The 14,556-nt window shown below is 41.4% G+C and overlaps 2 protein-coding genes across 2 annotated transcripts in view; one reads left to right on the top strand and one right to left on the bottom strand.

The window, feature by feature from the left end:
- LOC104385171 (chromosome unknown open reading frame, human C1orf123) overlaps positions 1–6,245 on the top strand; it is a 15,331-nt gene extending 9,086 nt beyond the window's left edge. Inside the window, exons 2-8 of the mRNA XM_009993587.1 lie at positions 48–131; positions 909–965; positions 1,526–1,607; positions 2,034–2,065; positions 2,504–2,581; positions 5,214–5,279; positions 6,068–6,245. Of these exons, the coding sequence (XP_009991889.1) occupies positions 48–131; positions 909–965; positions 1,526–1,607; positions 2,034–2,065; positions 2,504–2,581; positions 5,214–5,279; positions 6,068–6,145 (477 nt within the window). The 3' untranslated portion in view covers positions 6,146–6,245. The remainder of the gene's footprint in view (positions 1–47; positions 132–908; positions 966–1,525; positions 1,608–2,033; positions 2,066–2,503; positions 2,582–5,213; positions 5,280–6,067) is intronic.
- A 2,496-nt stretch (positions 6,246–8,741) lies between these two features.
- Positions 8,742–13,772, bottom strand: CPT2 (carnitine palmitoyltransferase 2). Its single transcript, XM_009993586.1, has 4 exons — positions 13,666–13,772; positions 13,442–13,548; positions 9,946–11,250; positions 8,742–9,073 (listed from the first exon to the last, which is right to left on the bottom strand). Exons 1-4 carry the CDS (start codon positions 13,770–13,772, stop codon positions 8,742–8,744), a joined length of 1,851 nt encoding a protein of 616 aa, XP_009991888.1.
- Positions 13,773–14,556: the final 784 nt, after the last annotated feature.

The following is a 14,556-nucleotide window of genomic DNA, read 5'->3' as shown; positions in this document are numbered from 1 at the left end:
CGGGTCGGGCCGGGCCCGGCTGACGCGCTCTGCCGCTTACCTTGCAGAGGGTCGGGCTGCAGCTGCGCGCCACGCTGGAGAACATCACCCGCCTGCGGGCCGAGGGGCAGGATTTCCGCTGGTACCTGAAGGTGCGGGGAGCGCGGGGCCCGGGGGGCTGCCCCGGTTCGCAACGTCTGAAGTTCCAGCGTTGGTCAGCGCCTCCGCTGGGGAGGTGGTGACCCGGTGTCCGTGGGCAGGGAGCCCTGGAAAACGGTGGGATGTGCTGTTCCCATCTTTTATTTCGTGTCCATGCGTTGTTTCCACCCAGTAGCCAGCAGGTCCTGTCCTGTCTGGGGCCCTGTCGGGATAGACAGCACCTCCTACCTGCCTGTGAGGGACCAGCTTTGGGAAATAGTGTCGAAACCCCATTGTAGCCCCTCAAAGTCTCAGATGCATCCCAAAAGGCCTGCCTGGGAGGATGGAGCCCGCCGGGATGGCCTGCATACCCTGCAGAGATGTGACCTTGAGTGTCACCGCACCTTAATCTGATCAAGGGGTATTGGACGGACCATGATAGATTTACTGTGGGAAAAGTCCAGGTCTGAGAGAAGGATTTTGGGCCCAGCCACACGTGGGCTCCTCTCTGAAGGAGAAAGCAAGGGGTTCAGTCCTCATCTCCCTGGGCTGCCCAGTCTGAGTTGTGACACGTCCAGGACTGGACCCAGCCACACCCGGGCTCCTCTGTTGCAGCAGGGGTTTAGAAAGCAAGGGGAAAGTAAGCAGTTCTAACCTTCCTGGGTTATTAAATCCTGTCACTGCCTCTGGCTCCTCTCCAGCTTTGGGAGAGCTCACATCAGCTCTGTCGGCTCTTAATCATCCCTGATGATTGACAGCTGCAAGTTCTCTGATATATGCTTGTTTTTCAGCTAAAATGTGGGAACTGCGGTGAAGTTTCTGAAAAATGGCAGTATCTGTGCTTGATGGTACGTGTCCCTGTTGTAACCTGCATCAGAGCAAAGAGAAAACAAACCTGCCTCTGACAAGGAGGTGATACTGACATCAGGGATGTGACAACTTGCACTTCAGTTGAGATAGTAATTGTAACAGACACATGCATTCAGGAAATGCTGCCATTTTCCATATTCAAAAAAGTATTTGAAAACTGAAAAAAGCAGGATAAAATTTGTCCAGGGTAAGAGAAGTTGCTGTTCTTAGGAATAATCATTCCTTTTTGTTGCATACTGCTGAATGGCAAGAATGTATTTTGAGGAATTAATGAAACATGCCTATGTGGATAAGATGTAACTGTCCATTACTGGTTTTAGTCTAGAACAGCATTATTCTTTGATAATCACAGCTTTCTGAATTATAGAACTCTCTAGTTTGTGTTTTGTTGGTTTTTTTTAAAAAAAAGCCTTCTCATTGCAGTATTTTCTACAAGTTAAAGACCATTCTTGTAAAAACTACTTTACCTTTGCAAAGCCTTCCAGTGGCTCAGCTAGAGTGCAGTTAAAAATGATGTCTCTCTTCTCATGGTTTTTAGGACAGTGCTCCCCTGAAAGGAGGCAGAGGAAGTGCCTCTATGGTGCAGAAGTGCAAGCTGTGCTCCAGGGAGAGCTCTATTGGTAGGTGCTTAGAAATTTAAGAGGCATCATCCATTATACACTTTTTTTCATAAGTTCATTTTTCGGTCCCCATTTTTGTAAAGAGGGATTTTTTTTGTTTCCTAGTACACTATTGCTTGAGTTCACAACAGGTACACACTTGTCATCATGCTCTAGCATTTTACACAAGCATGCAATTTCTTTTCCCCCCATTGGCAGGGTAACAAAATGGTGTCATGTAAACTTCTCAGAAGTGAGAAAAATGCAATTCTACCTTTTGAGGGCCAATTCTACCTTTTAAGAGCCAACTGCAGGAACTGCTTGGTTACTGTGTTTCTTTTACTTTGTATAATGAAATTTCTTCAAAAGAAGCAGCTGGTGCTTGGTTTGTACTGAATGAAACTGGACATCATGCCACTCACGTTCACACTTCTGATTTTTTTTTAGATATTTTAAGTCAGACAATCAAGCCTTACAATGTAAGTTTGTTTTCTCTTTTATGTAACAAGTGAAAGATGAATAAGCATGAATAATATTTCGATTTTTCACTTTATCACATTCCTCTTTTAAGAACAAAAAAGCTGGTATTTTCCCCTGATGGAAAATTGTCTCTTGAAGACTCCTGCACACAGCATCAAGTGAGAATAATCTGAAACATTTCATAAGCAAAACACAAAATTGTATCACTGAAATGAGAGGCTGTTATGTAATACCTGGATTAGTCTCCTCTTGAAGGCTTCCTTGTGGCAGATTAAGAAATTCTAGTTAATTGCCACCTATTAAATGAGCCCTAGGATTTTGCTGTCACTTGGGACATCAGAGTGGATAGTACTGCCTTTTAAAGCAATTCATCCTAGTCTAATGCTTGTCACTTTCTCTATTTGATGAAAGCTAATGGACTTCTGACTCAATTACAGGCTGAAGACAGTGAGAAATTCAAAACAATAGTGGAGTTTGAATGCCGAGGTCTGGAACCATTTGACTTTCAACCACAGGTAAGTTCTAATTCTTGATTTGTTTCTCAGTTTTTAAGAGCACTTCTTCCAGACCCTAGAGTGATAAAATATTTTGAAATGGCACTGCTCTTCCTGGAATGTCCTAGACCTCCCCAGTTTTCCACACTCCCCACAGGTCTTTCTTTTCCTTCATTTGACTCCAGAAAATAACCCCTCAAGCAGCTACTGCTAACAGCTCTGGTATTCTCTGTGCCAGTAAAATCTGAAATTAAGTATGCCATGGAGTTGTATTCAAATTGCCATACAGGTGACTGAGCACTGCTCATCTGAATTCATTTGAAAGGTCCTCATGGCTCAGGTTATTGCAAAAGAGAGTCTTTCCCAGAGGAGGATTGCCTGAGTGCATCATTAGATGGCCACATACAGGAGAGAACCACTTTGCTTCTCGGTATGTTACAGAGAGCAAATGAAGTCCAGGTTATGCACAGTCTTCAGTATATGGCCTCTAAATAAAAATCACATTGAGATTTGCCATCACCAAAGCCATAGGAAATTAATATTGGCATTTTTCCATTTGAAACTTCACCAGGCAGACTGAAGATCAACAGCAGTTAAAGATTGTTGTGAAGCACACCTCAAGGTTCAGAGTTACAGGATTTCTTCAGGGCCAAGGCAGTCTTCAGTGATTCATTTGGTTATGCATGGTCATGCTGCTTGCAAGCTAACTCCTTGCTATATTTAACCTATTATTCCAGTCGGATTAGGTGTAAATAGACTGACAAATATAAACCTGTCTTATCCTTCCCTCAGACTGTGACACTATGCTAAGAAACAGACCAAAAAAGCTCATCCTTCAAAGAATATATTATAAATAAAATTAGTAATGCAGTGTGCTGGGGGAGATCCTCTTTTCTTTATGTATTTCTTTAAAATAAAGTACTCTTTAATTCTCTGATGTACACCCTCTTTTCCTACCTAGCAGCAGCAACAAATTCAAACTAGGTACCTGTGTGTTCTAATAATGGGCAAGGTCAATTTTTTCCCCAATTACTTCTCTTTCTCATTTAATGTGCTTAAGCAGATACATCTACTGCAAATCTGATGTATATTTTTTTGTTTTACTTGAGGATAGTTCTCCTGTCCTTGTCCCTCAGTGCTTCAGCCAAAACCAAGGAGTTTTTTTAAGCTACTTTGCTTTGTGGCACAACCAGTGGTTTCACTGGGAACAGAAGTGTAACAATTCAGTGTGTGGTAAAGTCAGCTGGCATTTTTGTCTCTTTGGTGTGTGTGTTTATGCTTTAGCTCCTGGCCAGTCAGCAGAGGGCAGACAAGTCACTGCATGTCCCTGCTGCGGGTTAAACGTGTCTCTGCTCTGAGGCCAAAGCTGTGAAAAGGCAAGTCCTGCCGACTGGTACACAAGCTTGTAATTCCAGTCACAAGGCTTCTTGTTCCTTGGAAGGCTAGTGAAGACCCGCAGGTGGTGAAAGCAGGGTTTCTTTTATTTTTCTGGTCTGTGTTCTGTACTGCAACTCTGCTTTTTTTTGTCCCATGATACTGATCTTCCTCTCCATCCCTTGGAGTTCCCTTGGGATGGGCTTCTGGCAATTCTGGGTAGGCCACATCCACAATGTGCCTTGCAAGTAGCTCACCCCTTGTGATGTCTGCTACACTCCATGGTTTATTAAACTCCCCAGTGCTTAACCTTCCATTCAAATCCCAAAATATTTAAAATCATGTGGCTTACTTCACACATTCTTGTGCAGTTAAATGTCTGGCTGGCACTAGTGCTGATTTTCTTATCAAAAATGCCAGTGTAGATCCCTTGCGGAAAACCAGGAAGAAGCAACCTTTGCTCTTTAGCCACTTAACAAAATTCTGCAGTTAAAAATGGCAACGGAATAAGCTTTCCTGCATGCTACAGAGGTGGTGGCGATTTTTACATTTACTTTTAAAAATAAGAAAACTTACTTTGCAGTTTGATAACTGTGAACCCTAAAATGAGAGAGCTGTTCCTATAGAAAATGAACCAGAACCCCTTGCTCTAGTGCTGTTTCTTTCCTTTAACTCTTTAAACACAGCAACAGTAACAATAGTGAATAGTGAATACTTCTGAAATGAGTTTGGGTATACTCATCTGGTCCAGATCCTCCTTTCACATAAAGCTTGTTAGTCACTTCTGTACCTAAATCAAATACTGGCTGCTCCTTCTCTAGAGTTTCTTGGATTCTGATGATACTTAAGCAAAAAAACTATTAACTCCCTTCCACATTTTCTTTCTATTGTTTTCTTGCAGTGTAAGTTTATTATGAAGCTATTTCATACATAATGCCTGTATGGACACTGAACACAAATTAAAGCTATTAGTAGTTGGATACTGCTACATAAATATTATCTAGAATACTTGGAAATACCTTTTTTGGCAGGAAAAATAGAGCAGCAGTGTTCCTTCTTTTCACCCTCTGGTTGCTTAGATTGAATTTTGTCAATCCACAAAAAGGGTCACAACCTTATACTGACCCTTAACCAGTAAAGAGTTTGTCCATTCCTTCTACCTAATATAAAAGAAATACAATAAAAATTTGTGCTGAGTAACTTCCTTTCAACATCTTTCAATGATCATATTTATTTGGTACAACTTACTCTTAAAAACTTACTGCAAATGTGTTTGCAGGCAGGGTTTGCTGCCGAAGGTGCAGAATCTGGCACACCTTTCAATGACATAAACTTGTTGGAAAAGGTATGTTTTCTTTGTTTCATTAGTAACTCTAATTATGTAGTCCAAAATACACATTGTGAATGTGCAAGAGACTAGTTTGGCTCTTTCATGTAGGCACAGGAAGGACAGAGCTAGAGAGAGAAAAAACACTATGAAGAACCAGCATTATTAATGGTGTCATTTTAGAAGTACACCTTTGATAGCTTAGCAGCTGACAAAGGTAGAAATGAAAGTTTTCTTCCAAGTGACTCAGGAATTCCACAGAGCAAGCACTTGGAATACTGAATGGCTGGGGTTATTTAGAGTGGTGAACTGATTTTTCTAGGAAGACTTTTTTTTCTTGTGCACAGAGATATTAAAAAGTAATATAAAGACACTGTCCTTCAAAACTCAGGATGATGACTCCAGCATTGCAAATCTTCCTTGGCTGTGAGCAAGAATCTCAAGGTCAAATCTGTTCCCTGGTATCCTACTTGGCAGGGATCTTCTTGTCTGCTTACCCGCCTGACTAGGGTATTGTAAGTGATAGATAATCCTTTCATCTGCTGTGGTTGCTGGCTTGTCCACTACAGACTGTGGACTACATTTGAAAAAAATAAAAATCATTGTTAAAAGACTAAGACTGAAGCCCAGTGCTCTTGCTTCTCTCAGATACCAGAACTGAGCTTAGTGACTACATAGTGCTTTCCACAGAAATCTAAGACCCAGACTTTGAGGAAGGCTTAGTTTCAGTATAAATTCCAGTCTGTGTTTCAGACACTTCCATTCTATCCTCTGTGACTAACATTGTGAAATCTTCTTTCCTATAGGATTGGAATGACTACGATGAAAAAACAAAGGAATCTGTTGGAATCTATGAAGTTACTCATAAATTTGTAAAATGCTAAAGGTCATAACCCTTATTGAAGAAGGAGCTGAAACCATCAGAGGTGCAGTTTCCTCAGTTACTTTTCCCACAGCTGTACTTCAGAAATTTAAAACTAAATTGTACTTATTATCCCCAGCTGTCCTAATAAAATATTTTCCACAGAGCCCTTTTGAGATGGCTTCAGTGCAAACTGAAAATAGTATATACACTTGACTGAACTGTGCCATTTTCTTAATCTTGTCTTTTTTGGGAATATATATAGTTGTGATGGACTGTGGCTTTACTGTATGAACAGCAGACAACTTAAGACAACTTAAAGCTTTTAATAGCCTATCACCAAGAAGTAGCCACATTTGATTCTCTAACATAAGCAAGTACGGTCTTTTCACTCACCATTCCTATCATCAGGAAATGGCTTTCAATTTAGTAAGGGACTGTGTTAACTGATTAAGGAAAAAGCTATGTCTTTAATAGCTGCCAGTTCAGGTACAGACACTGAGCTGAGTTCCCTGAGAACACTGAAGAAGCTTGGCTGCTGTTGACACACACAGCTGTTACATCTTCTGAACATGGGAGTATGTCATGAAGTAAACCTCACTCATTTCCAGTTCAAGGCAGACCTTCTACTTCCTGGCAGGTGTGCTCACAATCTTGCCGGCTGTTCTCATGTTTTTAAAAAAACCCAAAAAAACAAACCCAACCAAAAATACAACCCCCAAAACCTTTTTTCTTTAATTTCATTCAAAGACTTGGTCTGATATATTGTTTCCTTCATCACCCCAAATTATCACTTTCCTTTCTTTGTTTCAATGAGCAAGAACAATCCTGGTATGTTTTTAAGTAAATTTTAAAATAATCCTTTTCAACTGAAAAACAAAACAGCACATTACAGGCTGCCAAGGAAACAGCCCTGACTAGGACAAGTTTATAATCTGTTATGCTTACATATTTAAAGCATGCCTCTCCCTTTCCTAGCACTTGCACTTCATACTTAAAGATACAGTGTTGCTAACACTTGCTGTGTTAAAGAAAAAAAAGACACTGGGAGAACCTGGAAGCCAAGACAGCAGAAGGAAGAGTAAAGGCAAGTAAGTTTCTGAGCCTCTGAACCTCATCTGTCGCATCCAGCCAAGATGTTCAGAATTCCATCTGCTAATGCATTTGGTTGTCAAGGTGGGGCTGTGCTGACAGCCATGAGCACAGAAGCAGCACCACTATGCTGTTCAGCTCCAGAGGAAGACCAGTCTTCCCAGAAGAAAAGCAGAGTGGGAGATGTCAGGGTTGAGAAGACCAGAGGAGTCCCAGTTACACACACCATAGCTGTGCAAAAAAGGGTATCTTGTACAGTGGGCAACTGTGTTGTGCTCCCAGCAACTCCAAGCACCTTTGGCTTCTTGACTGATAAAGGCCCCTTCCCTTTTGCTACCACCTGCTTCTTAGCTGGCAGAGTCCCAGCTGTGAGCAGCACACAGGAACTGTCTGCAGCAGCTCCATCTTGCAGTGACAGCATCACTCAGTTCTGTTGCTGTCTATGCTCAAGCTCTCCTGCAATCCCTTCAGAGTTCCCAAAATCTTCACAACTTCTGCAACATGTCCTGATGCATTAAAGATGCATCTCTAGGCACTAAGACTCTGGCATTTGCTACAATAAATGATATCCTAAGTTCCAGCTGATAGAACAAGGAGGAAACAGGAGAATGTTCTGTTGGGACTACTTTTCCACAGTAAGAGGGTTTGAAAAGAGAGCCCCAATAAATTTTCTTTTTTAATGCACAAGAGTACATGTCTATGTAGCAAAGCAAAAGCAGATTATTGGGCAGACTTCATGGATGGAAGGGGAGAGCCAACACTCCAGTGCTCTCTGCAATACTCTCAGTAGTATTCTTCTCAACCTTTTTAAGAAATGAGCTATTGATAAATTACTGTATAATTTTGATATGGAGATAAAATAACTTTCTGGTTATTAATAGATAGCTTTATTACAATACAGTCTTTTCCAGTCAATTTAACAACACAGTTGGTGATTGCAGGTTACTTAAAGCCTCCCACTTCATTTTTTGTTTCTCAAAAAGCTGTTACAGTAGAAAGAAAGGCTTCAAGCAGTTGAGGCACAATCAGTTCTGGTATCAATTCAAGTTTCAAGAGAAAGGTTAAGTGTGACAAGTTAGCAAGAGTGCAAATGTAACCAGTCTTTCATATAAAAATGACTGTTGTTTTTTTTTTTAATCCAACACTTTAAGAGGGGTATCACAGTGCTGTTGTCTGCATGAACACTCAGGGAACACAGATGTTCTGAGTTCATAAACTCGGCAACAATGCTTTTCATTTTTAATTATGTGGTTTAAGAAGACATGGATCTGTTGGAGCCATGAACCTGTTACTTCATTTTGACATCACGAATGTTTGTATTTCCTGAAACATGCATTCAAAGTTTGTACTTGATTTTTTAAAAACAGATAAAATTTCATAGTGAATCTAACAGCATCCAAGTTCAACTAAGATAAACAAAGCCAATTAAGCTGGGCAGCCTCAGCCACACTGAACACTGATTAGCATGTCAGTTAGACAGTCTGCATTTTTTACTGCAACTGTATAGAGTTTCAACATTTTTTTGTCTAACTACCAATTTTCTTGCCCTTTAAAACATTAAAGATATCTTCTAGTGACTTGTGTATACACTGAAGGAATTCTTTACCATTCCTAGCTGGGTAAGAGGAAACGTTACAACCTATCCAGTCATCCTGTACCTGATACCCTACTCCAAAGCCATCAGCCACCACTGGGCCAAACCCTCCTAATTGCACAGCTGGGCTAACCAACGTGCTTGTAGATATGATGTTGTGATTAAGCTGAGCATAGGCTGGATCTTGATAGAAATCAGGGAGTGCAATACCTTTGGATAAGGCTAAATGGCGCAGGCCGAAGAGATGTCGGTCAAACCCCTGACCTGTTAAAATAAAGCAACAAGTATTAGAGAGATGACTTTGTGGGAAGTAAACTCATTTATTTTGACATCACCTTCGCTTTTAGCCACAGAAGAGGAGGTCTACAGAACTGGATTTAATTTTCCTATTAGCAGAAACCATTGTTCAGATCCCAGACATTCTGCACTTGCAATGCACACATCCTAAGGCACGAGCCTCTACCAGGAACCATGATAGTAAGCAAAAGTGCAATTTTAACAGACTATTCTAATAATACATCACATTCTTTGATTATTTACCTGAATACATCCAGGTTGTTTAAAACAAATAAAGGCTTTCCTAAATCTAGAGAGGAATAAGATCTGACATCAACAAAAGGAGGCAAATTTTAAACTCTATGGGGTTTTACTGAAATAATCAAAATTACTCTTTGGGGAAGGACGATTCAAACGCATTTAAAAAATAGCAGGAGTAGCACATGCAAAGAATCAGTTTGATTTGGAAGTTGCTCAAGCCTTTATACCCTGCAGGGATAAGATAGTAAGTCCTCAGACACAAAGCCAAAGTTCTTGGTTGCCTCGAGAAGTACAACATGCACTAAGTATTTGTCAAATATTCAAATAACCCAGCTGCTATAAGAACAAAAATGGAAGGATAAAAAACTCCTCAAGATGTTAACAGTGAAGTGGAAAGCACAGAGGCATTCTCCTCCACCCAGAAATGAGTTTTAGAGAATGCATTTTAAACTGCACCCTTCTGCTACTGTTTTTGTCCACTTTATATTAACATTAGACCTCCATCAAAATTAAAATTATTTAGTTGTGAAGTAAACATTTACAGCAACATTAACAGACATTTTAGTGCAAAAGCAAGTGTCTGATACATTCCTACTTACCCATAGCAGCTTCCTTCGTCAAACGGCCGTGGTATTTTGAACACTCCACAATCAAATTCTGAAGCTCTTCTGTGCTGTGTTTGGACAGTTCCCTGACAAAAGCTTCCGAACATTTCTTTGTATGGACAGAGGCAGGACGTATAGTTTCTGTGCGGCCGTGCTTGAAAGCTGCAGTGCTGCAAGACTCATAGGAAGCAACAGTCTGACCGTATTGCCGAAGGAAAGCCATCTGGAAGGCAAGCTGAGCCACAGCATCTGGACTTACCTTCTTCTGCTTTAGAAGGTCTTTGCCCCCTTCATGGAACTGAATCATATTAAGAGAAAGTGCTTCTACACTGGCATAAAATTTCTGTTTGGCTTGGGTAATTCCTGCTTTTAAGGCATCATTCAGTTTAAAGTCAAGTTTCTGTACTGCTCTGGAAGAGTCTACTGAAGCAGGCTGGGACTGAGGGCTGATGGCTGGTGCCTTGGTGCTATCTTTAAAAACCTCGTTCTGGAACCTGAGCACAGCCACACCATCTCCCCAGGAATGTTCAAAATTAATTCCTGCAGTGCCATCCTTAGTTATGATGAGACTGAAGGATTTGTCAAACCAGCGGTTAGCACCATCTCCGTGCAACATCGTGCGGGACAAGTGCACCAGGTCTTTAGTGGGAAAATCATCTAAACTCAAACAAAACACTGCAGAGTCTACTTTCTGAAGAGCTTCTTCATTGCCACTATCCAGCAGATTCTTTCTCAACAATGCCCATGTATCTCTGTTTTCACTGGTGAGGTAGCCAAGAGGGAAGGCTGGAGCTGGACTGTTGTCACTAAGGATGTATTTCAAGTGTGCTTGGATCTCTGAAGGCTTCAGTGTATTTCCATCTCTATCAAGGACATCAAATACATAAAAGTTCCCGTTTCTCAGTACCAGTAAATGTTTTGCCTTTTCATCTGTATAAAGCTCATCTCTGTTGAGCTTAGGCAGCCTTGTGGAGTTGAAAAGCCTAAAGTACTGAGACATATCCAGGGGGTAAGCATTGACCATGTAGGCACCAAACCATGAAAGCGAAGAAGGCACAAAACGGATAATTTTTTTAAACATCTGAGTGTCACTTTTTTCCGGATTGAGGTGAAAAACCTCTGGTTCAAGATAACCAGCCCTGAAGGTTTTCATAAAACGTAAAGCAGAAACAGTCATGTTTGTAGCTCGTGTGAGCTGATCGTTATATTCAGATTTTGGATCAGGATTAAAAGACATAAATGGATTAAAATTCAAAACGACAGATTCACGTGCTTTTAGGTACATGTCAAACCAGGGACCTGAAAAGGGAGAGAGGAGAAATAGGTCAGAACAGAAAAGCAGCTTATTGAGCCAGACCAGTGGTTCATATAGTCAATATCCTGCCTCCAGCAGCGATCATGAAGTCCACACAAACAAGACAAACATACACAGTAATTCCCCCCCAGGATTCTCCCAGCCCTTAATTATGAAGAAAGGTACTGTTGGGTAATTGTAAAACTCCTGTATTTGGAGCAATCCCTATCAAGAGTGTCAACATTATCAACAAGAGCCAATTTCCATGCTTTCTCCTGAGACATACCATGCAGCTCCACAGCACTGCATTTTGGTGCACACCTCACATCTGGAGTGGAACATGCTTCTATCTATTCCTAAGTTAATAATTTCTGCAACTCTCTGTCACTGAGAGTACGCTTCTCTTTAGAATCACCTTTCTTTCTCACCCAGTATTTCCCTCATTCCTGGCAGCATTCCTCCATCTACATTTGCTGCCTTGCATTTCCACCTCCTTCTCCTTTCTGTCCACTGAAATGATCAGCACAGGGTAAACTCTTAGACACCACTGGTCCCTCAAGCTGACAGAAAGACGAGGTTAGAGGGAACCTCACAGTTACCCTTCTAGGCTCAGAACAGACTTCGGAAAGCAGGACTGATTACTTTTGATACCCACAGATCTTTTAGTCAGTCTGTCAGCATATCAAGAAGCATAGATGGGCTGCAAAGGTTTTGTGCTTGTCAAAACCAATGGAATCAAACACAGCTTTAAAAAGTAGTCACACCTTTAAACCTGCCCATGAGTAAACAAAAACCCAGGGGGAATTGGCAGAGGAGGGATGTTTTTAATAGGTTTTGTTTCATCATCATCAGCAACTTCAAACTCAGTAAGCTCTGGTATTGCACACTGACTGGATGCAGATCAAGGAGGCAAGTGCACCCCAAGGCAATTGACATACTGAAAAATATTTCAAGCCTGTATCAGACCCAAGAAGAGCCTTCTAACTGGGCTATAAAAGGGCACCAGGTAACTCAAGGACCCAAGTTAAAATTTTAATTCAGATCCTCACAGATGAGTCACTAGCATTCATCTACAGTTTTAAAACCACATCTGTCATCATCACAAAGCCTTTTAACCTTGGACTTGAAAGTCCAGGGTGTAGACAACTATACATATTTTCAGAAACCAGTTTCAAGTGGAACAGGTCTTTTATGAGGCCTGAAAAAGAATAACAACTATATAAAAAGGAATAAAATCACTCCACAGTTCATGGACAAAAGGCAGCATGCTGGTTACCCTTGACAAACTCCACAAAGCCACCAGTTTAAACAGCCACCAGTTTAAATGCCTGATGTTCAAAGTGAAGGGAAAGGAAAAGATAACAAGCATCAGCTTTTGTGAAACTTCTGGTATTCTCTAAATAACTGGTGGCAGCTAACACCCTTCTAGGTAGTCTTAATATACAGCAAGGATAGAAGTGCATTTGCTGAACAACACGCAAGCTTCTACTTCCACAAGTATTTGAGTATTTCCACCTCTGCTGCTATCCATCTAATACTTTCATAAGCAGAAACTTCTATTTGGAAGTCAGTGAAAATGACAATAAGGAAGAATAGTAGAAAAACTATATGCATACTCTCCCTCTCTTATTTTTTCTTTACACTCATCTTCCTCTTTCTGTCTCTCCTTTTCTTCTGCTCTTTATAAGAATACTGTTTTGTAGTTTTAGGGGGTTTTAAGTTCAGAGCACTGATCACTTCTGCCTCCCAAAGCTTAGTCATATACTCTGAACCCCTATCAGAGTTCAGTTTTCTTGCTAAATAACTTGTAATTATTTGAAAATTATTGCTTTAGTTTCCTTAGGGGAGTTATCAGTTAAGCTCCTCTATAACCTAACTTATAAATAGAGAGCAATGAGAAAAAAGATAAAGCCTGTAACCTAAAATTTAAATACAGTAACTCATGAACACATACTGTTTCTTCAATATCCATCTGTCCAGAATTCTGGTATATAAAACTTAGATGATGTGCATTCTTAACTCCACCAGAAACTCAGAATTTGCTCAAAAAACAGTTACAGGCAGTATTCACATCATGTTATTCCAAGTTTATGGAGCAGGAAACTTAAGCTTCAGCCCATTTTATTTGCAGCATTATGGGCTGTTACTGAGCATGATGATCTACATATTCCTTCTATATCTAGTCGGTCAACGTACCTGTGATGTAACTAGTATGCTTGTTCTGATTGTCTTGAGCAACCAGTTGCTCGTGCAACTCTCTTCCAATTCCCTTCTCAAAACGATGAGCAAGCTCTTCAGTTTTCCTGCAGCAATCATTCAAGAGACAAAATGCATTACAAGCCATACTTTTACATGCAACACTTGTCTTTTGAAGCAAGCACACCATACTGCAGCATGTGTATCTTGTATCTTGTCCATACCTGAATTGGTCATCATTCAGAAGCGGTTTCTGGGCATTTAGGTATCTCCTTATTGTATCTTCTAGTTTGGGAATTGGCAATCTGAAGGAATGGGAACAGAGACACATGCACTTTATGAGCAGTGGCACTAGTGAAGCCTCTGTTTCTCACCCAGTAGTCTCTCTTTGCCTCCCTTCTTTCTTACCCTTCCTTATACCCTGTATTATCCAAATGACTCAAAAGTTGCTTGTGGAAGAGGAGGAGAAAGGGAATAAACGGACATATATCATCACAGCATAACGTTCTCAGAAAACAAGCTAGAAAACCAATTTCATTCTCTTGTTACAAAGGTACTGCAGAGAAGGGTGTTAGAACCTCACAGGCAATACAACGACACGAACTGTTGCACGGAGGAGCAGCTCTATAGAAGGAAGGTTCAGTTCTGTAGCCACCTCTGCATTAGAATTTCCCTCACTGCTGGGTGCTGCACATTTACTTTCCACTGCAAGTTTCCTCATCGCTATCTTTCTCATTTTCCTCTCAGCCTAACACGAAAATGCCCCTCCTACGACAAAACAATTCCACTCCACCAGCGAAGGTTACTTTGCAACCTGAAGAGATGTCTCAGTGTTGGGTTAATGGTCACATTTAACCTTCTACAAATAAAACCATTCCTCTCCGCTATGATTTCCGAGCAGCACATGCCACACGGAGCAGCACAGCCCGGACACATTCTTCATACAGAGAGGAGGGAGAGGGCATTTTCTCTGCCCTCTCCTCAGAGCGGACACCCCAGGGCCGCCACCGACCTCTAACCCGCGTCCCCCCGGTGCCCCGCGGCCTCCGCTCGGGACGTTCCCTGCAGGCCTCGTCCGGCCGCCCCCGCGGAGGGCGCGGGGCCCGGCGGGGGGC

Source organism: Chaetura pelagica, unplaced genomic scaffold (genome assembly GCF_000747805.2).
Source record: "Chaetura pelagica isolate M959 unplaced genomic scaffold, ChaPel_1.0 scaffold433, whole genome shotgun sequence".
NCBI lineage: Eukaryota > Metazoa > Chordata > Aves > Apodiformes > Apodidae > Chaetura > Chaetura pelagica.
The sequence above is the reverse complement of the archived record's forward strand: the minus strand, read 5'-3'. Positions and strand labels throughout refer to the sequence as shown.

Coding starts and splice junctions, on each gene's coding strand:
- CPT2 (XM_009993586.1), bottom strand. CDS start 13,772: ATGTGTCTCTGTTCCCATTCCTTCAGATTGCCAATTCCCAAACTAGAA. Junction 13,549..13,665: donor CTGAATGATGACCAATTCAG/GTATGGACAAGA, acceptor TGATTGCTGCAG/GAAAACTGAAGAGCTTGCTC. Junction 11,251..13,441: donor GCATACTAGTTACATCACAG/GTACGTTGACCG, acceptor CTCCCTTTTCAG/GTCCCTGGTTTGACATGTAC.